We start from the raw sequence: 26,856 nt of genomic DNA on the forward strand, positions 1-26,856 counted from the left end.
GAGATTATCATGGAAAGTTATAATATTCGTTCATTTTCCCTGAAGCTTCAAGTTAAGCTTATCTTCATGTTCGAACACATCTGCTAGGTATGATACTCTCTCCAACCACTCTATGTCGTTTTAAGTATACCAAAAAGTCTTGTTTCCTTTGCACTTCCAAGAACAATTTGATTTCAGATTTCAATTCAAAAACACAACAAAAATTCGTTTGACAGCCAACGTACTGTAGTGTAGAAGAGCAGAACCTCGTGATCTATATTAATGTTTTTGCTCAGTTCTTTGAAGGCTCCAGATTTTATATAATTTACGACTTATACTAGCAATGGACTCTTGATGTCGATTGGTTAGTGCAGTGGTTAGGGAGCTAAATCTTTTCTGTTTTCTGAAAGCCCGATTTTGATGGCGATAGATGGCGCGCAATCCGTACAAACCCCCACAGCCGTTCTAACCCATTTTAATCATCCAGTTTCAAAAAAGGTATTTATTTATTGGTGAAAGCTTAATTTCAATAAAAATGTGTTATTTAATATTTACGTGCATGCAGCGTTTGATGAGATTTTCTATTATTGTTTTTTTTTTTTTTTGCTTGGCATTTTCTATCGCGACTTCATTTGATGCTTGCACTAATGCTGGTGAAAACTTCTTGTTCGATCAAGTCTCTGGCGTTTGCAACTAGCTTCTTACCGACGAAAGAACTCCATATATTTTTGGTGTGTTCCGAATGACGATTTAGTTTTGAAGATTTCATAGATTCGTGACTGAGAACAACTTTGTACAGTGCGCTTTGTTTCTTCTCTATTACATTTCCATTGATGTTAATGAAGCCGAATTTTTAAAATTCTTCTAAATATTTATGTTTTGTTTCAAATTACTAAGGTTTAGTATACCAGTTGGCGACCCCCCAGAAAGACCTTCGCGACCCCCAGGTTGGGAACCCGTGTCCTAATCGCTAGCAACTAACCCGTTGACTGACCTCCCCCAAAATCGTTCACTCGCCTCTTATACCCGCATTCGACCTTGGGATTACAAGACATAACCCACCAGGGCTACTACACCGTAGGGTGAACTCAACTCACACACGCACTCTCCCCTAGTTCTAGACCATGGTTTCCCAACCTGGGAAGGGCTTTCTGGGGGGTCGCCAACTGGTAGACTAAACTCTAGCAATGAATAAAAAACATAAATATTTAGCGCTCTAAGAAACATATTTAAAATTTGGCATTACTAACATCACTGGAAATGGAATAGAGAATAAACAATTTGTACTGTGCAAAGTTGTTCTTAGTCAGGAGTCTATGAAAACTTCCAAACGTGTATTTGAGAAGAGTCATTCGGAACACACCAAAAAAGATATGTAGTTCTTTCGTCGGCATGAAGCTAGCTGCAAACGTCAGAGACTTGATCGAACAGAACGTTTTCACCAAGAAAACACAGAATTAGTGCAAGCATCATATGAAGTAGTATTACAAATTGCCAATCAAAAAACCTCTCACACAAAGGAGAAAATCTCATCAAACCATGTATGCTGAAGATGGTAACATTAATTCTTGGGGATTCCAGTGCAGTAAAGTAAAAGATGCAACAAATATCTCTGTCTAATAATACTATGCAGCGGCTTATGTTAAAAGACAAATTTAGAATTAAATCAAGCTTTCACCATTGTTTGATTTTCAAGTTGATGAATCGACAGACGTGAGTTCGTGTTCGCAGTTGCGTGTCTTTGTGAAATATATTCATTCAGATGTTAGCAAATAAGAGGTGATGTTTTGTGAAGATATTTTGGAGATAATAAATACGTTTTTTTGAAACTAGAGGATTAAAATGGGAAAACGGCTGTGGGGCTTGTACGGATGGTGCGTCATGTTTCAGTACGCTGACTGTCAATAGGAAATGTCAATCGTGTTTTTGAATTGAAAGATGAAATCAAGATGTTCTTGGAAGAGCAAGGAAACAAGACCTTTTGATATACTTTAACGACATGGCGTGGTTGGAGAGAGTATCATACCTAGCAGATATATTCGAACATCAACATAAGCTTAACCTGATAAAGGAACGAATATTATCTATTTTCATGATAATCTCTTGGCATTTTTATCAAAGCTGCAAAATTGGCGAGGAAAAATAAATATTTGAAATACTGCCATGTTTGAGAAACTCTGCAGCGTGGTGTGATAAATACAATTTTTAAAGGATTCTGTGCATCTTGAATCTCTTGACAGCGAACTGCGGCGTTATTTTCCCCGAACTGAAAGTGAAAGAAAAAGAATCTGCATCGTCACCCATTCTCTGCTTTCGTTGATGTTACCAGCATTGCCGATGAACAACAAGATGAATTCTTAAATTTGCAAAATTTAATTGTTAATGTTAGTTAATGCTTGTTAATAGCATATAATTTTGCTCATCGTATTAAAACAGTTATCAAGAATAATTCATATTGAAAGTCTACTAAAAAATATTAATTTAGTGCTTATTATTTTCTTTACTAATTTCGACTTGTTAATTATATGGGGGTCGCGGGTCACTTACGTTTTATGAAAGGGGGTCGCCACTCGAAAAAGGTTGGGAACCACTGTTCTAGACTATTCTAACCTATTCTAATCTGACCTACAACTGACCCGTAACACCTTCTCTTCCTCTTTCTCCGTGGATACCAGTACCTGTTATTTACTGTCTTTCTGATATTGTGCCCTAACCACCACATTTTCGTTGCTCTTATTTCATTTCCAGTGTCTGTAATCAAGCTCCGAGCCATACAGTAAGAGATTTCACTTCATCTTTAAATCCTGATTAAATTTTGGCGAAATGCATTGGCTTAGAATGTTCTTTTTATCGCTGCTGATTCTAATAGAGGCCTTGCAAACGATTGTAGGAAAAAAAGTCACAGGGAAAAAAAAAGAGGAAAAAAAAACACAGAAAAAAGTCATAGGAAAAAAAGTCACAGGAAAAAAAGTCAGAGGAAAAAAGTCACAAATGTATATTTGCATGGAATGTGTTAATATTTTTATAAATTATATATTCAGAGAGTGCAAAATTAACGTAGGATTAATTAAATGTAATGTTATATGTATAGGTATAGGTTGTATACGCATGGTAATGTTTATAATTCGTCTAGAAATATTTAGTTTTAAGTATGTAGTTGTAATTATGTAAAACATAATATTAATAGCATTTAATAGAATGTTCTAGTCCTCGGTTTTCATCGTGTTTTTTTAAAAATACTAACATTAAATTACCATGAATGGTAAGTTCATCTGACTTGCTGCCCTCAACTCATCGCAACAATAGTTATACTTAGTTCAACCACATTTAATGCCCACATTTATCACGCTTATTACATAACAAAGCATAGGATCAAAACAGAAAGCCGACAAGGTTCAAAGGCTGTCATCGACATTGACACAAAACGTCCACAACACACAATATGTTCGGACAAGGCCGACTGAGAAGCCGACCGGAGAATAGCCTACGGCAAAACATATGCAAAACACAATGATGTGCCTAAATTTCTTATATAATTAGCTTTTCTGTCGCGTATTTAACTAAATACGCAACAAAAGTTGAGATTGTTGTGTAAATTATCTTATTTTTCTTTAATTGTTATAAACCATTATGCTTTTAACGTCTGTAAATAATATATGCTATCAAAAAATATAACCCACAACAATAAAAAAAATGTACAATTTGCAACAAATAAATGAAAATATTTCTGAAAAGAGTTTTGTGACTTTTTTTCTGTGACTTTATTTCTGTGACTTTTTTTCCGATAAAATTTTTCCATTGTGACTTTTTTTTGTGACTTTTTTTCCTAGCAAAAACTGTGACTTTTTTTCTGATTTTTTTTCCTGTGACTTTTGTTCCGTTTACCTTGCAGATACGTGGCTTAAATCACGTGATACCTACGTCCGGCACCACGGTGGTGAACAACCGCGAGTAAACAATCAGCTGTTTCGCAGCGGTGGGCGTGTCTCAAAATGTGTTCATTATATATTGAGAGCCTCACACCCACAGAACATAAATAATACGTAAAAACTTTTAGGAATTGAAGATCGTAATATTCGTGTTGACATAAAATGCAGCAATATAGATAATTTAAATCTAGATCTAGTTAGTATAAATTCTAGATTCTCTAGTTAAGTACAAGATTTAGTATCAATAGATCTGGAAGATCTACGCTACAGGAACAAACGTGAGACCACTTAACCAGTACAAATCCCCCCAACAAAACTGCTTATCTATATATGAGGTAACAAGCACAGCAGTGCTTAGATCTCAGCATGTTATGTAATTTATGATCCTCATGGTCCAGGATTGGAAGTGGTCCGACACAATATACCGATGCTTCCCCCTTAAAATGTCTTACCTACATGATACTCAGCCCCCCCCCCCCCCCCACCTGTTTCTAGCCAACCATAAAACTACATCTCTTTGTAGGTAACATGGATTACTGTTTTCAGCCCAGCAGAGGTGGTATGTTATGAAATTTTCGACCATCATGGTCGAGCAGGGCGGAGACCAAAGAGAAACCAACTCCCCTCCCCTCACAATTTCTTACCTCCATGCTACTTCACACCCAGCCCCCAATAGTTCTAACCCATCATAAAACGTGATCTCTTTGTATGTAACATGGATTGCTGCTCTTAGATCTCAGCAGTGGCGTAGCGAGGTCGGGTTGTCACCCGGTGCGGCACCATATATATATATATATAAATATATATATATATATATATATATATATATATAATATATATATATATAATATATATATATATATATATATGTATATATATATATATATAATATATATATATATGTATATATATATATATATATATATGTATATATATATATATATATGTATATATATATATATATATGTATATATATATATATATATATATATATATATATATATATATATATATATATATATATATATATATATGTATATATATATATATATATATGTATATATATATATATATATATATATATATATATATAATGTATATATATATATGTATATATATATATATATATATATATATATATATATATATATGTATATATATATATATATATATATATATATATATATATATATAATATATATATAGTTATATATATATACATATATATATATATATATATATATATATATATATATATATATATATATATATATATATATATATATATATATATATATATATTATGTTGTAACAAGCATACTGCCTGCTTAGCTTCGCTTATTAAGTTTTCAAAAACTTTGAGAATTTGAATGATTAATTAATTGGTGATTGGCTGTTATGTGTAGTGCTTAGGGCCTAATTTTATTTCAAATAAGTATTAGTGTGGTATTCGCAAACTTATTAATCGCAAGGTTATTAGAACTGGAAAGGCTTCCTTAAAAGTATAAAGCAAATATTATATTTAATTCACTTTTGCAATTAATTATCCCAATTGCATAACAATAAATAACTTAATTTATAACGAAATATTATATATATATATATATATATATATATATATATATATATATATATATATATATATATATACATATATATATATATATATATATATATATATATATATATATATATATATATATATAAGTATGTATATACGCATTTGTATATGTATTCACATTTTTTATGTATTCACATTTTTTACCTCACCCCCCCCCCCCCCCCCCCATTCATGGATTAACATAATAAGTTATTAGATTCTGAACCAAAACGTTTATCTTAGGCATATTTCGCAACGTTTAGTTAATGTATCTTCCCCTCACTCTCGGTTTATTTAATGCATACTAATGGATTATCTTCTGCGTCACTAACTAGGCATAAAACCACGACCCCATTTGTGTTCTGAACCACGTTTTTAAACATTCGTCATGTTTTGATTTTTCTGATAAGTGCGCATGCGTAGTAGTGTAGGAAAACGCGTTTACACTTACAACGTGTATAGCATACATATCCAGAGTTTCTTCCAGGCATCTCTTCGCCCGAAAAAAATTCTACCGCCCCTCTTGGCCAAAGCCCGAAAAACTTAGCACTAAGAGCGTATTTCGTACATTGGCCGGCCAATACGCTCACTGGTCGGGATGTCTTGGCCAATGTTCTATCTAGACTAAGTTGTGATCGCGTTTTCATTATTGTGGGTGCTGTTTCATTGTGAGTAACGTATTGTTTAGCTCTTGTTTGTATAGCATTCTATATGCAAGGCTACATGGACCAAAAGGACCATGAGACAGACATAGCAGATGGCTGTCAAAAGAAAAAATGTAAATCCATGTTAGTTCCTATGTATGGGCTGCTGTATATCTTCACGACTATTGATGCCCCAAGTGTGCTTCAATCATATAATGGAAGAGAATTCGTTAATCAAGTTATTTCTGAACTAAAGAACATATGGCCTGGACTTAAACTAGTTCACGGAAATCCTAGGCATAGCCAAAGCCAAGGTTCAGTCGAACGTGCCAACCAAAATGTTCAAAACATGATGATGACATGGATGCAAACAAATGAATCAGCTCATTGGGCTGAGAGTCTCAAATTCATTCAATTTATGAAAAATCGTTATTTTCATCGAGGAATCCAACAATCGCCATACGAAGCCTTGCTTGGATGCAAAGCAAAAGTGGGACTTAGCATTTCAAATCTACCAAGAGAGGCTCTCGATAATTCAGGTACTGAGGAAGATCTTGAGAACATTGAACAAGAAATGGAGGTTGCCATAACTGTAACGATATCCTCAGCTAACACATGCTGCCGTGGCGGAACGTCCAGACCAGTTGCGTGACAATAATATAGCCAATAGATTATGTGCATTCTTGTGGATCCAGTGGCAACGATGTCTACGATGTAATTCTAAATGCCATAAATGTTCAACTTGTTGTAACAAGTGATAATATTGATTGAGAGTATAGTACAATAAAATAATTGGAATGTTTCTGTCATTTACAATAAAATAATTTGAATGTTTATGTCATTTCCTTTAATTAGTAATCAATAAAGACTTAATTTCGTGATCCTTACGGTATAAAAAAAAAATTGCTCATGATCTTCTAATTATAGGACTTTGGCCGGTCCACCATGGCCAGTCCGCGGATAGGCCGGCCAAAGGCGGAAATCAAGTTAAGTTTCGGACTTTGAACGTTCAATGAGAGGCGATATTGGCCAATGCGCGCATTGGCCGGCCAATGCGTGCTTTGGCCGACTTCGGATCTTGACCGTAACATATATATATACTTAAACGTTCACACTTACAGAACATGTTAAAACATTTTTAGTTCTGTAGTAGTGAACGCTAAACTATAGATCTAGATCTACATGTTCTGTGGAGAAAATGTTTCCAGATCAAATTAACTCTCGATCGGGCTTTGTGTTTTAGATATGTTCAGCATACATGCAGGGGCGTAGCGAGGGGGGGGGGCGGGGGGTGCGGACCGCACCGGGTGACACCATTTAGGGGGGTGACACCAAGGCAAAAAATAGCAAAATATATGGAGAAAAACTCGAGGGGGGGGGGTGCAAATCGAAAGTTTGAGGGGGGGGGGGGTGCAAATCGAAAACTTGAGGGGGGGGGGTGCAAATCGAAAACTTGAGGGGGGGGGGGGTGCAAATCGAAAATTTGAAAGTTTGTCCCTGGGAAGGGTCTCTATGCCTCTGGGGGGGTGACACCATTAAGTGCCGCACCGGGTGACACCCGACCTCGCTACGCCACTGCATACATGTCATAAATGTAAACTTGGTATAAGGGAGACAACTATAATTAAAATTGATTGCCTATCAAAATGGCGACATAAAACAATACTTTTTCAACCTGTCTTGATAGTTATTTTGTTGATACTAAGTAGACCAGTTTATGAAGTAGTGTACGTCATTAAGTCCTAGTTGATCTAGAATCTATATCAATCAAGATATCGTTTTAAGTGCGTAAAATCGGCCGAGGCTAGATCTAGATCGAGTAATGTGAAAAAAGTTGTCTCATTGTTATGTTAAGGCTTTAATTATTAATATAATACATTTTAATAATACAAACAAGTAGATCTAGAATCTAGATCGTGATATATTTGTGTCAAATATTAGGCCTATAGTATAGAATATAATAGGATAGATTATCGAATTAATATTAGGTAATCTATCATTTTAGGTACAAAAATTGTCCAAAACTAGTGTTGTGAAAAAAGGTGACTCATGAATTTTTAAAAATTATTTTACATTTTTAGGAGGATTTATATTGGATTTATGTTTTGAAAGTTAAAAAATGTTTCAGTTACATTAATTAGGCCATTCGATTTAAAGCTTCCGGGTTTGTAATTTTCGTGCCATCTCACGACTCATGCACTTACTTGAAAATGGTGGCCAGTTTCGCTTTCATTACGCAGGAGAGGGATAAAATGAATGATTACGAAGCCATCGTCAATTTTTGAAAATAATGAAAAGTCTTATTTAAAAATTGTCTGATGTACTTTTGACCTAATTTCTTTGTTTGTCTCACTAGCGGCGCCTTAATAAAAGTAGCTCTATGTAATTTTTGTATTCTTCTTTCAAATTAAATAACTCTAAAATATCGCTTAAATAATAAACCAGCCTATGTGAATAATAAACTTTAAAGTAAATTAAAGCATTAATTTTACACACATTACAATTGACTGGTAATAATTTAGGGTGTTTTTGAGATATGTTCGGTGGAAATGATCACCCCTCAATAATGCCATTTTATTATAATCTTTTTTGGTAAAAGTGTGCTGCACAAGAATCCAATTATTTGGCTAGATTTAAGATTATTTTTTATGTCATACTTAAAAAATAGAATGTTTACGCTTTTTTTCATTCATGATCGTTTTTATTATTTTTTAAACTGTTAGGTTGCAGGTTTTGTAACTTGGTAAACTTACCCTTTATCAATTTTAAAAGCATAGAGTGCCGATTACAAATATAGTCATACAACACAGAAATATCAAGTTTCAATTGCCATGCGCCACACCTGGGGTCATTAAATTAAATCATTGTATTAAAACTTTTCAGTAAAAGAATAAAGACCAGAAATTAACTTTAAATTGCAGTGTTTGCTATCAAGATTTGCTATACAAACAGCGGTCATCTGTAAATTAGAGTGGTTTCCCCTGAATATCTAACAATAATTTTACCAAAAAAACTGAAACAAATTGGCTGCTAAAGTAAATAAGCTTGGTTGCATCTGATGAAAACATAGCTAGTCTATTACTGAAAAGTTTTAATGCAATTGTTCAAATTGGGTTGTCAGTATTGGCCGAGTTCACGGTAAAAACATGACCTGAAATCTCCCATTACTTTCTGATACTGGGCGCAAGAGATTTTGTTTTGTATACTAATAAGTTTTTAATTCATGGTAATTAAGTTTAAATGGTCATTTCCTAATGTTTATGAAAAAGTAGAGTGGTTTTCCCCTTGTTTTAATGGTTTTGCGATCTGATTGCATGTTTCCCTGCTTTGGTTTTTTTCCCTGTATAAATGTTAGTTTCAGATGCGTTAAAAGGTCGATTTTTGAAAAGTCTCCTGTTAGATTAAGAGAAAGTTTCCCTGGCAGATACATCTCTTTTTCACAGAAATGACACTCTGCCGGCTTTTAGTTTTGATACACTAACAATGGCATTCTTATGTAATGTGCAAACAAATCTCCTAACTGTTTTTTCTAAAATAATTTAATATAGGCCCCTACCTCTTTTTCATTTTTTCAGCTCTAGATCTAGTTTTGCCAAATATGTTTTTCCTAACATTTAACTTTGTCTGACTAGAGAAGAATCAGGCCTAAGTTACCTGTCTGTCGCTATACACTAGCTATGTGCTAACTGTCTTCTTCTTCTTCGTTCTTAATTATTAGTGTTGAAGGGGATCGAGATTTATCTGCCAGTGGGATTGAACTCGAGACTTTGTTCGAATTTATCAACCATGAGCTTTTTGCCGACTCACCACGCCTCCAACACAAATTAAGCGGTACGTGTCAACTGGTTATGCGCCATTGAGGCCATTGACTCCGATTTCAGCCTGCTTTTCTTTTTGGATTTGCTTCCATAGCCTTTGTCCTACCAAGAACAAACTACAAGGCAGCAGTTGTTTAATTTTGGAGTTGTCTCTCCTAGAAGAGTGGCTGTCCCCAGCTAACAAGCCTCATCTGCACTAGGGTTCGAGCTCGAGACTTTTCGGTTTAGCAACCATGAGCTTTACCAACTCGACCACGCCGACCCGTGCTAACTGTAATTTTAACTATTTTAAGTTTTCAAGTTCTACTTAACTATGTATAGTTATAGTTATATGCTGAAAATCAGAATTCATTCACACATAAAAACATTCACTTATAGCAAAATATGTTAAAGATGGACTCAAAATAATCAGGCAGTTATATGCACATTACAGTGCTCAAGTGGTTTACTTTAGATTTCTGACTATGTAGCTCTTTCATTCAATATTTTTATTTAAAACAGTGCTTTAGAATCATTTTCATATTTGCGCAGCACACAATTTTTTGGGTTTAGGGAAGGAAGCCAACACAAAAATATACTTTCTGTATTATTTTTATTCAGTCCAACAGCATAATAATATACAAGTTTTATATATCATTATTGCTAAACTCAGCAAATATGAACAAATTACAACTGCAAGTAAAATAACTATGCTATTTTATTCAGGTATACCATGACTTGTCACAAATGGCCAATGCAAAAACAAGGGGATTCCACCCCTCACAAAAAAATATCACTAAAAAAACTTATTTGATTTGAGCTAGACAATATTTAGATATTGCGTTTGGTTTATTATTCTATTCTTTCTTTCACGTTATTAGCTTCATGCATTTGATTGTAGGAAAAAAGTCACAGGAAACAAGTCACAATTATATATTTCATGGAATTTGTTAATACTTGTATGTGTTAAATATTCAGAGAGTGCAAATCAACTTAAGACTAAATAAATGTTACGTATTGTGCGTAAGTTGTATATGAATAGTAATATTTATAGCAAACGTAAAAATATTTAGTATGAAGTGTGTAGGCTTTAATTCCGCTATACATATAATATCTAATAGAATTTAATAGAATGTTCCAGCCTTTTTGGTTTTCGTCGAAGCTTTGAAATTTGCGTGAAATGGCATAAAGACGTTGCTAATCTGACTTGCTGCCATCAACTCACTGCATCTATAATTCAAACACCTTTTCTGACCACATTCATCACGCTCATTACGTAACAAAGTATAGGATCAAAACAGAAAGCCGACACAGTACAAAGGCTGGCTTTGACGCAAAACCTCAACAGATAATATGCACGGACAAGGCCCACTGAGGAGAAGCCGACCAAGGAATTTCCAACAGCAAAAAACTAATATGCAAAAAAAAATGTTCCAAAATTTCTTTTGTAATTAATTTGTCTACCGCCTATTTAACTAAATGCATAACAAAAGTTGAGGTTTCTGTGTAAATTACATCATATTCTTTTTACATATTATTTTTATAAACCATAATGCTTTTAAGTTGATAAATATGCTACCAAAACAAAAACAACTCACACCAATAAACACCCGCAATTTTACAATTCTCAACAATTAAATAAAAATATTTCCTAAAAGACTTTTGTGACTTTTCTTGTGTGACTTTATTTTTGTGACTTTTTTCCAATAAAATTTTTCCTGTGACTTTTTTTCATTCACTGCGCATTTTTTATGCATCTGAACAGATAGATTAACCAATTATCTATTATATTTGACACAAATATATCACAATATTCTTGTATTTATATTAAGTCAGGGTAATCCCCCAGTATAGCGAATTAAATTATCCAGTAGGCCTAATGTTTATTGAGTTTCATTAACATTAGTTACTGTATACCATGAAATAGAGTGAATTTAAAGAAATTTATGGTTTAACATAATTATACCTGTAATCAACATAAGCAAACAAATAGTAGATGTAAATTAGTTGTAAATAGTAAAGTCAAGTGTAATAATTAGTTCAATGTTTTTCTTTGAAACACTGAAATAAAATACTTGCATAAGATTTGCGACAATCCATTACTACAATCACGACAATTAGATCTAGGCCTAGATATAGTAAAAATGATAACGAAAATAGTATAAGTGCCTAGAAAAATGTCAAGATGCAGCAATAATTATCCAGAAACGCTAAAAAATAATTAACAATACAAAATGATTAGTAAAACAGTATTTAACTTGCAATTAAACATTCTCTATTTCAAATAAACATGTTGCCAAAAAAAGGTATGGTTTGCAGTACTTCAGGTAGATTCTGGAATAGCCTTTCAGACTACGCCATTGTTTTACTGTTTTTCACTGCTATACCATTCCGGAATAATAACCTACGCTATACTGGGGGATTACCAAAATCAGATAAACTAGTCACCTTTCTTTCACATTACTAGTTTGGACAATTTTTATGGTCCTAAAACTATCGATTACCATTAAGATACTTTAAACTAGGCCTATTTCTATAGTAATTAGTATTATACTATAGTATAGTGACATAGTTATTATTTTATTATTATTATTGTTCTCTAGATGTTAGGGCTATCTGATTAGTGTTTGTTTATTGTAAAGGCCTACCACTAATTTAATATGTGACTATAGGCCTATGTACTGTCCTTACGCACTCTGTGCACTAGTAATACTAGTAGGCCTATACACACTATCTATATCTTGATCTAGTAAGTAGACTACGGTGGGTCTTGGTAAAACGCATAATGGCGAGACGTTTGTTCAGCGGCGTAGCTAGGATTTTTGGGCCCCTATGCAAAGATTATCAGTGGGCCCATTTGTCCGCTGTTGGACTTAAACAGAGTGAAATTTAGAAATTAACTGCAACTTCCGATATTAAGGCGTGACACCATGACGGAACATTGTAAAATTTACTGAAAAAATAATGTATCCAGCTAAAATAATAAAAAAGTCAGAGAGGTTAGGACATCCCACCGAAAATGCAACGTTGTTGGGGACTATGAGGGTGACACCTTTGGTAAACGCGTAGGGGAACACCCGACCTTGTGACGCCACTAACACATTTAAAAAGAAACTGCTCATGATTTATTAGATCTGTTTTTTCTGAAGCTTTTTATTTTGAAAAATGATTAATAAGTTCTTTGAGAACTATTTAGCTGCTTCTGTATTTTAGTTTTAGGTACCTCAGGAAGGCTAAGTTACTGGCCCAATGGGCATATCTACAAATTGTTTCATAACAAATTAACAGCATCATAATAAACATATAATAAGATTTCATCAAAGACATCAAAAACTCCTATCGGATCACAGTGGAATGTTAAAGAATGTTTATCTGTAGCTAGCATACCCGTCCGCGTTGCTGCAATCTAGTCCCACATACCACTGTAATGCAACACTTTGTAAGGGTTTCACCAACACGTTAGCAATTGTGTATTTGTAGTCCTGTTACCTTATTTTCTAAAACTGAGATAGTTAAAAGGTAAACAAAGCCACTGTTTTTCCCCCCGTATCTTTGTTGCTGGGACGCGGTTTTGCCCACACTACCGGTCAGGCGCCCATTGGTCGTGCTGTATGAAAGTATTGAGTATACGTTAACCATTCTCCGTAATACTGAGGTTGAATACCTTTCGGCGACCGCCTAAGGGTGTCGCGGGAGTTAATGGTTACATTACCTTAGGTAGCCGGATGCTACCTCTGGTTCGGTTTAATCATCATACGTAGAGGCCTACCGTGAGATGCTCCTGTGAGATGTGATCCGTAAGCCGAGTGCGCCGCAGTCCGCCCCTGTTGCAGTTTAATCTTTGAATTAGTAGTACCCCTGCAGGACACGCAATCAAACGATTTCTTGCATTCAGGTAGCCACTGGCTATCTCGAGGCGACCTACCTTTACTACTGCTGGTGCGCTGGAGGACACCCCTTATTTGATTTAGTTATCAATTTTAGTATCCTTAGTGAATGGCGCTCATTAAAACGAATATAGGCGTCGAGAGCTAACGTGGTAACCCAGGGCACACCAAGTAACGCGACCGCCGGAACGCCGGCTGATGCTCCTGTGAGATTTTGACTGCTGCGCCGACATTCATTGAACGGACCCCAGGTGCAAAGATACCCGCTGGGAAATTGAGTAGCAAACAGCACCGTCTTACTGACGGGGCGCCGTCATCCATAAAAAAAATTAATGCTAGAAACCTTCCCAAATACCAGAGTTTCTTATCAGGCACGTTTTCAGAAAAATTCCTTGGTAAAAAAAAAAAACACTGCCTGGAGTATTCTCAACAACTTCCCAAATTTTCTTGGCGATTGGATGACAACCAAAAACTTATAGTTATAGCGTTAGTAGTGTCATATGGGCCCTGTTCGACCCCCCTCCCATACACACACACTGAATGCCAATGCATGTACAGTAATAAAGGATTTGGGGCAGTAGCGTACGCATGGGGGGGGGGGGGAGCAGCCGCTCCCCCTCTGGCCATTTTTAGCAAAGTGGCGCCTTTTTGGAAACTGCTTATACTCAAAGTTTTAAACATTGATATTTGTTAAAAATTATCTTTGGTCGGCACATTTGAAACGTAAATCTCTGTGAATATTGTTCTTGCAATTACCAGTAAAAGGTGTGTGAGCAATACAGTGATCTAACCCATACCTTCTCATTATGTCAAAAAATTATCTTTAAAGAACACTAAAAGTCAGTAGCTAATTAAAAAGTGCATGATCTGAAATGTAAGACTGATATTTTAGTTATATGTAGGCTATTATTCCGAATCTTTTACTGCTATATTTAGAAGCTGGGTTTTATACCAACTCTGATTTAAAAAACTTTTGTTATGCTGTAAAAGTTTAGCATTTATGATGACAATATATTTAATTCTGATTGTAGATAAAATATTTTTGTAAAAACGAATAGTGTTAAAACTTTATTAGATTCTTAAGTAGTTATTGATTTGTTTTGATATTTATAATAAAATATGTAGACATATACATATTTATATTAAGATATTATTTCCCCTTTTCGCTATGCATTTTTTTTTACAAGGATTACGAAACAGATTATGCCGTTTATTGTTTTTGGTTCTAGTGTGATTATATATATATATATATATATATATATATATATATATATATATATATATATATATATATATATATATATATATATATATATATATTTCTTTAGTATGAAACCATTTTTTTTTGGTTCATCGGCCTACATTGTGTTTTTTTTTTTATTTCTTCAGAGTGCTAATTTAAATTTATTTTACATCATATCGAAAAATATCATACAGCTAATATATATATATATATATATATATATATATATATATATATATATATATATATATATATATTTATACATATATACTTATATAGAATAATTACAAATTCTGCGCTTTTTTTGCTATTTCCGCTCCCCCTACACCGAAAACCTGGATACGCCTCTGATTTGGGGCCTTTTTGGAACTTAAAATTATTTCTACAGTAGAAAAGAAACTGAATTTCCTTTTTCTTTTTAAATTTATTTACATAAAACAATTATTAAAATGCCGATGTTGAAGTTTTAGTTGTTTTTTAAGAGGGAAAAAGGGCCCCTATGTGCTTTGGGCCCCAATGCCTTGGTTACGTTAGCTTAACGGTAGCTACGCCACTGCGTTTAATTACGAGAAGTGTGTGAAAACGGCATGTCACATGACATTTTTGTCTTGCATTTTAGCCATTGCTTGATGTGTATAAAAAGCGCTGATATCTATGAAAATTTTACTTCATCAGAATCCTAAGGTGCCGATGATTAACATAAACTTTGATGCACATTTTTAAACACTTTATTTAAGTTTGTATTTTTATATTTATAATGTAGCCGCTCACCGTAAATGTATTTCAAGTCAAATGAATCTCATCTGATGTTCAAATTTTTACCAAACTTGAAATTAGTCGATGATTGAATAAGATTTGTGAGTACTTTGAATAACACGCCATTCTAAGCAGCTTGAAATAGGGCCCTTTGTTTTTTACTTTCTCATATACGAAGTATAGAGGAAGTTTTGTAATCGTGCCAAAATCAAAATCGCGAGATTTTTACAAATCTCGACGTTTTACACCTCCATGAGTCGGAAAAACATAGTTTTGCACTTTTGTCTGTGTATGTGTGAGTGTGTATGTATGTGCGTCTGTGAACACGATAACTTGAATACCATTACAGCTAGGTTGATGAAATTTCATATTATATCAAATTTGTTTAGAGAAAAGTACAGAAAATTCCGATAAAAACGCCAATAAGAACTGATTATCTGATTCAAAATGTCCAAACTATCTGCTAAATATATAATTCGAGTTGTTATACAATTAAGGGTATACTTTATCACACAGTATTACTTTTTTTTATAAAATTACGGGTCATAATTTGCTAAAAATAAGTCGAAAATATGTCCTTAATCTCGGCCCGATTTTAATTTAGAAATGGTGCACATTTATTAACGTTTTTCAGCGATCTAACACTAAATTATTTTACCGAGAATATTTCTTTTTAAATGTAGATTAACTGTAGTTACAAATAAATAACCTTTTTTTTTTTACAAATCCATAATGTTTTAGTGATTTTTTTGTCGATGATAAAATACTGAGTTAAGCCGTGTTGAGGTATACAATTTTCACCCCCACCTTATTTTCTCTAATCTGGACACTTAACTGCATGATTTATAACACTCGATTTAATTTACATAATAAGTGATATTTTCCCTTTTAAATTGATTAAAAGGTGATCATCGTGCATGCAATAGAAAAATTCTAGTGATTTTGTGAAAGTTGGTGATTTTTTTCTTCCTTTCAAAATTTTGTTAAATATTGCATAGGCGTAGAGAGGGGGGGGGGGGGACATATGTCACCGGTCGCCGACCTTAATGTGCGCCAACATGGGTTGGAAAAACAAATCGAAAGTTTGGGTGTGGGGGGGGGGGGTGTGGGGTGCAAATCGAAAGTTTGTCCCCGGGCGCCGGGAAGGGTCGCCACGCCTCTGAAATATGGTGTAGTACGATTTTTAAGACACATTTTTTTTCATAAAAAACGTTTTAATAACCATCTTTTATGTAATAATGCACTAAAAAGTAGAAAATAAATTATACACTACTATTTATACATTTACTAAAAAGAAAAGCGTGGATCACTTTAGTATCTATTGGATACCTTTACTAATATTTAGGAAGATATCCACGCTTTTCTTTATAGTAATTTAAATAGTAGTGTATAATTTATTTTCTACTTTTCTATCTAGTGATTTATTAAATAAAAGCTTGCTATTAAAACGTTTTTTTAATGAATTTTCTAGTACTTTACATGTTTTATTTACACTACAGTAGAGTTGCACGACTAAAAACCATTGCGCACCTTTGAACGTGATGACGCCCTATTGAACATGATGACGCCCTATTGAGAGTGATGATGCGTATATAATGGCGCGGAATAGTTTGTTGAGACAGCCTACTAATTCGGACAAAATTTTAATTAATTCATAAAAAATTAATTAGGCGACCAATTAAGACAAATTGAATGTCGTGATGCATTGTCTTCATGTCTTGACCCACGTACCAATTACGAACCGTACCTGTCAGTTAGTTTCGCTCGTGCGGTTCGATCTAGACAGACAGACTGACGAAGAAGTGAGTTAAATAAAAGCTTGTAAAAAAAAATTCATAAATTTATTTTTAATAACAAGCTTTTATTTTTATGTAATAATGCACTAAAAAGGAGAAAATAAATTATACACTACTATTTAAATAACTATAGAGAAAAGCGTGGGTCACTTTAGTATCTATTTAGTAAGAGACCCACGCTTTTCTTTATAGTTATTTAAATGGTAGTGTATAATTTATTTTCTCCTTTTTCGTGCATTATTACATAAAAGCTTGTTATTAAAACGTTTTTATGAAATTTTTTTTAGTACTTTACATGTTTTATTTACACTAGAGCGACATGACTAAAAATCATTGCGCACCTATTTATCGTGATGACGCGTGTTTAATAGCGCGGAATAGTTTGATGAGGCAGCCTACTAATTTGGACAAAATTTTAATTAATTTGTAAAAAATCAATTAGGCAACCAATTAGATCTAAGTCAAATTTAATGTCGTTTCATTGTCTTCATGTCTTGACCCACGTACCAACTACTAACCGTATCTGTCAGAAGTGCCTGCAATTTCGCTCGGGCGTTTCGATCTAGACAGACAGACTGACGACAGAGGGAGTGAGTTAAATAAAAGATTGTAAAAACGTAAATCTTTAACTTGTTATACTAGTTTGAAAAAAAAATGAGGACTTCAATTGATCTACTCTTTTATTGAAATTAAGTTAGAGAACGGGTATAGCTTTTAGAATTATTAGTACTATACAGAAAAACCAAAGCCATTATTCATTGTGTGACTGATTTGAAAAATCAGTTTGTAGTAGGCGTACCTAGTACTAACGATGTTTATCTATAGTCGGTTATTTATTAATACAGCTGGATGTAGCAGGTTTACGTCATGGTGTCGTTGTCGTCGTCCCCCCCCCCCCCCCCTTGTCGGGATTTGTCAACTTTGCTCTTAAAAGTCTATTTAACTCTAATTAATCATTTATTTAACTGGAATGATAATTCTATTCTGTAAGTATTTTGCCTTGGTGTCGCCCCCCCCCCCTCTAAATGGTGTCACCCGGTGCTGTTCCCACCCCTCGGCTACGCCTCTGGCAATAGACCTACAGTTTTAGTACATAAGGTTTTTATATATTAATCACTGTAGACCTAGGGCCTAGATCTAGCAATCTAGATTATATAGGTTTATAAATATAATTATATAGGGCTAAATCTAGGCCAATAGTTAGTAGAAACTATTTTATAGGCCTTAATCTACAACACTAACTAGGAATGTTCATTTATAACAGTTTTTGTATTTAACTGAAAGGCAAATACACAATGTATCAGGCGCAAGGTCTCATTGTTTCAACATGGGTTTTGCTGAGTATTCTTCATTTTTATATAGATCTACTACCAGTGAATGGCAGCCTAAATTCCAAGGTTTGGCTATAGGCTTTATAATTAATCTAAATTATTTGATAATAGGCCTAATTATATTCTACGTTATATTATCGATAAATAACAACTTTAATTTTATTACGCTTATTTGTGTAGGCCTATTTATTTTGAGTAATTTAAGTCTATTCCTAGCATTTTTGAGTTAACAGGCCTAATCAATGGATGCAGCCCTGTTTAATCCGTAAGTTATTTTTTTTTTCAACTAAGCCATCAAAATGGCTGTGCAAAATATAAAAAAAATCAACAATTTAACTTTAAGCCTGAAAAAAAAAAAGTCAGAAATTTTTTTATTTTTTGTTATAAAGGCTTCAAATGCAGAGAACTGGAAAATATTTTTTTGGCGTTTAAGGCTGTTTCTAGTTATTTTTATGACGACTAAATAACGAATTTAAAACATGAAATTTAACTCTCCTAAGACAAACATTGATTAACTGTACACAGTGATCAATCTTCTGAAAATCTCATAGCCAGTAACATTAAAAAATAGAGCTTATTTAAAAAAAAAAACCTAGTTATGATTTACACCATGTTTATTTACATTTTCAGTAATTAAATTAAAAATATGTTTTATGCTTTTAAAAAATACTGTTTAGTTATTGACTATACTAAAATATAATGATAAATACATCCAGTCTTAATTAAAAATCTGACAAAAACCCCAGAATATAAAGTTTTATAACCACAATTATTTTAGTAACACTGTACAAGATTTTATAATATTTCATAACCCATTCGAGACTATTCACGGCTGCACCCATTGAACAATTCTATTTTACAATGCACTTAAATTAAAATTGTTTTTCTAGCATATTGACAGTAAAACAAAAAATGTGCACAGATATTCAGCTTCTGTGAGTTTGAATGACCCTTTTATCCTGGTGGCTAAAAAGAACTTTTGCAATGCTGAAATTAAAAAAAATGATATTAACTCGTATATAATGGCTGATACGCATTTACCAACTTTAAATGAGGCACAAAACAAGGAAATTAAGATGAGCAAATTTATAACAAGCAACTTTATTCGTCGAAGTATGGAAGGTCTTGAAGAAATACTAGACAACTCACGAGTGAAAGTTTTTGAAAAAATTGGTGGAGTGATGAATCAGGTATTGTTCTGTTGTACTGATGGTGTAAGTTTTAATTGGGGTATTTCTAAACCTAAAATTCTGACAGCAACTTTAAACATGTAAATAAAATTACGTGAGAGCAGATAATAGTGTATCATGTATAACTTAATAAATAGCACAAAAATATTATATATGTACCAAGCCTTCTGCTCTACCATTACCAAATAGCAGAGGCGTAGCGACCCTTCCAGGCGCCCGGGGACAAACTTTCAATTTGGCACCCCCCCCCCCAAACTTTCGATTTGCACCCCACCTCAAACTATTTATAATTGATTTTTCCAACCCATGTCGGCGCCCGGGGACATATGTACCCCCGCCCCACCCACCCCCCCCCCCCCCACCCTCGCTACGCCTCTGCCTAATAGGCCTATAATCTTTTATTATAAATATTTCTACTAGCAACCCAACTCAATTTAACACACTCAAACCACAACACAGTATGTTTCTATAATAATGTTGGAATCTTAAAAATAAATTACAGTGGTATTGCCTAATATTACAGAAAATCACAAGTCAATAGTGCTAATTTGATATTTAATTTTTTTTTTTTAATAATCATGTTATTCATTATTTCTAGCTTTTCACGGGTTTCTAGCGTTAAAATCACCAACATGGAAAGTATAAGGAACATATAACATTTTTTTGTCGGTGGATGTCAATTTATTTTTGCTGTCCCAGGTTACAATTGGGTGTAACGTAATATATATGTAAAAATTCTATCAGCTGATAAACAATGTTTCTTTTAAAACCTAAAATACTACCAGAGCGCCACGAGGACGCCTCTGGTTGGATTTTCTTCTCAATCGTATTAGCACACTGTTTCCTAGTTTAGGGAGATTTTTAAAACTACTGTAGGCGCCATAGTGCTCATGTCATACGACTGTCATAGCAAATTGTCGGTTGCTACTACTTGAATCAATAGTTAAACTAATCCAGGGGCGGCCTCCGGCGCCCTTGACTTGGGTTATTGTGGGCTTCTAAATTCGATGCTAGTCGGCGCCCCTGAGACATTGTAACCATGTTTCCATAGAGTGGTTCTACTTTATTACACTAGGAGTACGTGGGTAACTATAATCGATGAATACATTGAACCAGCAGCGTTTTATAGTGCCCTCGTATGAGTGTAGGTTAGGCGCCTCGAGTTCATCAGCACGTGGGGTCCGTTGATTGGACGGACAACACAGGTGGTTAGAGGTACTGCTTAATTCAAATGGTCAAATTGCATTTGGAGCGACCTTCAGCGCCATAGCGATCGCGCGATGGGGTGTGCCCAGGCGCCTTTGTTCTTTTTAAAGAATGCGCCACACTAAGAAAACGGACCAGGGGCGTAGCGAGTGGGGGGCGAGGGGTGCGGACCGCACCGGGTGACACCATTTAGGGGGGTGACACCAAGGCAAAAAAAAGCAAAATATATATAGAAAAAGTCGAGGGGGGGGGGTCAAATCGAAAGTTTGAGGGGGGGGGGGGGTTGCACATCGAAAACTTGAAAGTTTGTCCCTGGGAAGGGTCTCTATGCCTCGGGGGGGGGGGGGGGGTGACACCATTAAGTGCCGCACCGGGTGACACCCGACCTCGCTACGCCACTGAAACGGACTACTACAATTTAGGATGAAATCCTACAAGAGGCGTCTACCGGCGCCCTGGTAGTAATTCAGCTCTAGCACGCAGAGTTCTCACACGGCTATCTTTGCACCTGGACTCTGTTGATTTTGGCTTCCTCCAATGAGGGTCAGGGGTGCTAAAATAAAATAAAATTAAACCACCCGCGTCCTCCTGGGGTCAGATAACGGTGCGTCACAGTCTCCCAAAAGAGCACTTAGGCAACTACAATAATTCACCTGCTGCTCCCTTAGAACAGTTTCGAAAACTAGCATGACATTTGACCTGTGTAAGTCTGCTATACAATATTGTCTTTGATAATTAAGAAGAAACAATAATCAAAGTAAGAAAAAATTAGATAATGGACACTTTAATTATTTATTTCAATTGGTCCCTCTGGGGGCAAAGGACTGCAATCACACCCCTCCGTTCGACTTCGTTTTGTGCTGCTCTCCTTATCTGAGCCCATCGGCCTTTGCCTCTCCCTTACTGTTCTTTTCCATAATTTCCAAGGCCGGTCCACTTTCCTCCTTCCTTGGGGACTTCAATCCAAAGCTTTTCATGTTTTGACTTGTCATCTTATTTTGAAGATTTGTCGATAATATCTGTTTGTTAACGACTGCACCCTGTCTGTTTTTGCGTGGTAACATGTCAAACGCCTTTTCGAAGTCTACAAAAGTCATGAGTGTTTGTGTGTGTGTGGGGGGGGGGGGGGGGGGGTAATAGCCACTTAAGGGATTGTTCAATAACGATGTCGAAACCAGCCTGTTCTAGTCAAATTCTTTGCCTAAGCCTCTAGGATGATTCTTGTCAGCATCTGACTTGCAACTGAAATATGAATTATCCTTTTTCAGTTGTTGCTATGTTACAGGACTCTTTACTTTGGTAGTTTTTTCAGGTAACCCCGTTTCCAAGCAAATGGGATATCATCTTCCCAAATCTGCTTAACTTAAGTAGAGGTTGTAATATATCTGTAGATATGGCTGGGTTTGCTTTGAGTGCCTCTAATGCAGTGTTTCTTCCAGACTTTTTTCTCCGGGGGGGGGGGGGGGGGGAATCGCGGACACTAGTAAAAGTATGTTTATTATATAAAATCCATCTCGTTCGGGGGGGGGGGGGGGCGGTAGACTTTCTTCGAAGAGATGCGAGGAAGAAACTCTGCTCTAATGGAAGGAATGCTTGGCCAGAAGCGTTGCCATTTATGAAAAATTGCCCTTACTATTTGTGGGGGGGGGGGGGGGGGGACGACACACCTGTACTCTTATTTAGTAGGGAATTAGCTTTTCTTTCTTCTTCTTCTTCGTTCTTAATTATTAGTGTTGAAGGGGATCGAGATTTATCTGCCAGTGGGTTTGAACTCGAGACTTTGTTCGAGTTTATCAACCATGAGCTTTTTGCCGACTCGACCACGCCTTCAACACAATTAAGCGTTACGTGTCAACTGGTTATGCACCATTGAGGCCATTGACTCCGATTTCAGCCTGCTTTTCTTTTTGGATTTGCTTCCATAGCCTTTGTCCAACCAAGAACAAACTACAAGGCAGCAGTTGATTTTAATTTTGGAGTTGTCTCTCCTAGAAGAGTGGCTGTCCCCAGCTAACGAGCCTCATCTGCCCGAGGGTTCGAACTCGAGACTTTTCGGTTTAACAACCATGAGCTTTACCGACTCGACCACGCCGACCCAATTAGCTTTTGATATATCGGTAATAGTTGATGAGAGAGGTTGGTTTAGAATACCCTCAAAGTGGTGGACCCATCATTCTCTGTTCTGTGTCACTTTTCAGGATCATTCATTCCTATTTTATTTTTATCCACTGATTTGGATACATTTTCTTGCCTGAAAGTAGTGAAAGGGTTCTGGTTACTTCGTAGTGCTTTCATGTTATCTTGCCCAGTTCTGCCTCTGCAGTTATCTCTTGGATGAACTGTCTTTTGTCTTCTCTTGCACTCTTCCTGGCCATGCGAATTACTTCCCAATATTGTGCTCTGAGGTTTATTTTCTCATTGTCGTGCTTGCATTATCTTAATGAATCTTATGTTTTCTCTTTTCTATCTTCAAACTTGGCGCATGTCTCTGGTTTTGTGCATTCTTTTTGCTCATTTTGTTTCTTTCTCAGTACATAGCTCCTGTATTCCTAGCCATGGTTGCTCAGCGGTTTCTGCTGACAGTGCTTCATACCTTTTTTAAAAAAACCTTTTAACTGATCAGTTTATTCTTAAGATTGTTAAGATATGTTATATTGTATTTTAAGTGCGGTTTATCAACTTGATCCCTGAAGGATTTTAGTTTAGTTTTTAATCTTGCTACCACGAGTTGGTGGCCTGAGGCCACGTGAATTATAGTCCTATTTGTATATATAATTCTCTTCATGGAGACCATAGAAAACACCAAGCTGTAAGCGCGCCTAGCAGCCCCCTTTCTTCCTCTCTAGGCATATCCCTATCACCCCACATGGTCTGGTGAGCTGTGGTTCACGCTAAATGTTTACAATCGTAGTCGGGTTTAGTGACGGCTATTAGGGGAAAATAATTTAGTTTGAAACGATTTTAAACTTAAGGGAGGTAACTAAGAGGCGGCTGTTTTCACGGCGGGAGAAGGGGTGTAGGGCAGGGGTTAGGGGAAAGGAGGGGGGGTATCGCTGTTATCGACCTTAACGACCTACTGATGTGATGGTGTTTTAAAGCAAATATTTTCAGTGTCAGCATTGGTACTGTCAAATTCACAAATTATTAATTACTGAAAAGTAGAAAATAAAACAACTAAATAGCGGCATATGATACGCCGCGAGTCGGCTCGTATATTTTAATGTTAAACTTGTTTGAGAAAAATCTTTCATAAACGAGAAAAATGGCCCGTTGAGGAAGGATACAACGGGCGCTAGGTTGATAGTGCTGTCTATTTTTCTCTAAACTAAAACCAAAATCACCACCTTAATTCAATTTAACCGGAAACGAAAAATGACATTGAAAACGGATTTTTATCCAGAATCGGTACTTTAATTTATACAAAATATAGTCATAGGCATATCCCTAAACCATGCACCTAATCTCATTCATGACAAAAGTCGCATTTAGAGTTTCTTTCAGGCAACTCTACTTGGAAGGAGGGCGCTCCGCCCGCCCCCCCCCCCCCCCCAAACACACACCCCAAAACATGTCTACCGTCCCATTCAACGAAATATAATTATATACTTTTTCCAGCGCCCGCCCCCTCCCAGAAAATTCTACCCCCGCCCCCCCCCCCCCCAAAAAAATAAATTCAAGTACCCCCACCCCTCGCCGGGGAGGAAAAAGTCTGAAAGAAACACTGGTCACATTTGTAGATCATACAAACTAAAGGAAGAACCTGGGCGGGGAAGAGATGCATGAAAAAAAAAACTGTGCTCGCTAAACACTTTTTAGATTAGAAAAAGTTCCTCCCTCCGGGAAAGAAAAAGCCTAAAAGAAACACTGGTGTCGCGCTTAGCCACTACCCGAAGAATCGCATGAAAGAAACTCTTCACGCAAACTATTTTTAGATTAGACACATGAATTAGGCTGTAATTTTACTATAGAGTATCGATGATGACATTTCTTTTGAGTTGGGGGGGGGGGGGGTAGTCGGCTTAGACGTTCTTACGCGGGGGATGGGCTTCGCCCCTACCCGAAGAATTGTATGAATGAAACTCTTCTCGCAAACCACTTTTAAGATTAGACAAAATTGGCTTTTTAATTCAATGTTTACTCGAGAATCAATGACGTCATATTACGTCATATTACAGTGTGCACTCTCCGGCTTGAGATTATTTTCTACTATATGCTCCAATGTGACGTCATATTTCGTTTCCGTCTTACTGTGAAAGTTTTTAATTTGCTTGTGTTTTCTCTAGAGCAGGGGTCGGCAATGCGGTTCTTTTGATATCAAGATGCGGCTCTCCAGCTCCTTGCACAAATACTAATAATCTTAATAAAAAAAATATTTGAAATTAAAAATGTTAGTGGCTCTTTAAAACCAGGGAAATTTTAAAAATTGTAACTTTTGGCTCTTCCGCTTCAAAAGGTTGCCCCTGCTCTAGAAATACATAGACAGACAGCGAAACTATTAGTATTAATTAGTTATTGGTCAAAACGCAATGTTTTTTACTACACGTTGAACAATATTAGTAACAAAGCAAAGAAATAACTAGGCCTACATAGCTAAAAATGCGACACATTTACATTTAAAATAACATAGTTTCACGGCGATGTGATGAGAGGTGTAGTAATGCATAAAGGACAAACAGACACACATACATTGCTTTATATATACATAGATAGGTAGATAGGTAGATAGATAGATAGATAGATAGATAGATAGATAGATGGATGGATGGATGGATGGATGGATAGATAGATAGATAGATAGATAGATAGATAGATAGATAGATAGATTCTTCTTTCTTCTTCTTCTTCGTTCTTAATTGTTAGTGTTGGGAGGGATCGAGCCTTATCTGCCAGAGGGATTGAACTCGAGACTTTTTCAAATTTATCAACCATGAGCTTTTGCCGACTCGACCATACTTCCATCACAATTAAGGATTACGTGTCAGCTGGTTATGCGCCATTGAGGCCATTAACTCCGATTTCAGCCTGCTTTTCGAATAAAATAGTTCATTTTTTCATATTCTTAAATTGGAAGATGACGCCATTAGTTATGCGTACTTTCATTCAATAGTTTACATGTGTCATCGTGTTTTTTTTTCCGAATATGCCTTTATTTTTATTTTCCATCTTTAAATTCAGTTGATACATTTAAAACATCCAGTGGCGTAGCGAGGGGGGGGGGTGCGGACCGCCCCGGGTAACACCATTTAGGGGGGTGACACCAAGGCAAAAAATAGCAAAATATTTAGAGAAAAATTATAATTCCACTTAATTAAATGATTATTTGAGTGTTTAATAGTCTTTTAAGGGGTGCAAATAGAAACTTTGAGGGGGGGGGGGGGGGGGTGATGCAGCAAATCGAAGATTGAAAGTTTGTCCCCGGGAAGGGTCGCTACGCCTCTGGGGGGTGACACCATTAAGTGCCGCACCGGGTGACACCCGGCTTCGCTACGCCACTGAAA

General features: G+C 35.7%; 1 protein-coding gene across 8 annotated transcripts in view; it reads left to right on the plus strand.

Moving 5' to 3' along the window:
* The first annotated feature begins 7,796 nt into the window (after positions 1 to 7,796).
* The window catches only part of LOC131931701 (uncharacterized), a 26,054-nt gene continuing 6,994 nt past the window's right edge, over positions 7,797 to 26,856 (plus strand). The window contains exons 1-3 of one of the 8 annotated variants that reach the window (XM_059288520.1): positions 7,797 to 7,879; positions 18,896 to 19,028; positions 19,853 to 20,152. In XM_059288520.1, the coding sequence (XP_059144503.1) occupies positions 18,927 to 19,028; positions 19,853 to 20,152 (402 nt within the window). In that variant the 5' untranslated portion in view covers positions 7,797 to 7,879; positions 18,896 to 18,926. Of the gene's footprint in view, positions 7,972 to 15,535; positions 15,937 to 18,576; positions 19,029 to 19,852; positions 20,153 to 26,856 lie in introns of those variants that run through there. The other 7 variants (XM_059288521.1, XM_059288522.1, XM_059288525.1 and 4 more) reach the window with 7 other exon arrangements.

The sequence above is a fragment of the Physella acuta genome, unplaced genomic scaffold (assembly GCF_028476545.2).
Source record: "Physella acuta isolate Inbredline_101_S28 unplaced genomic scaffold, ASM2847654v3 ptg002010l, whole genome shotgun sequence".
In the NCBI taxonomy this organism is placed as follows: Eukaryota; Metazoa; Mollusca; class Gastropoda; family Physidae; genus Physella; species Physella acuta.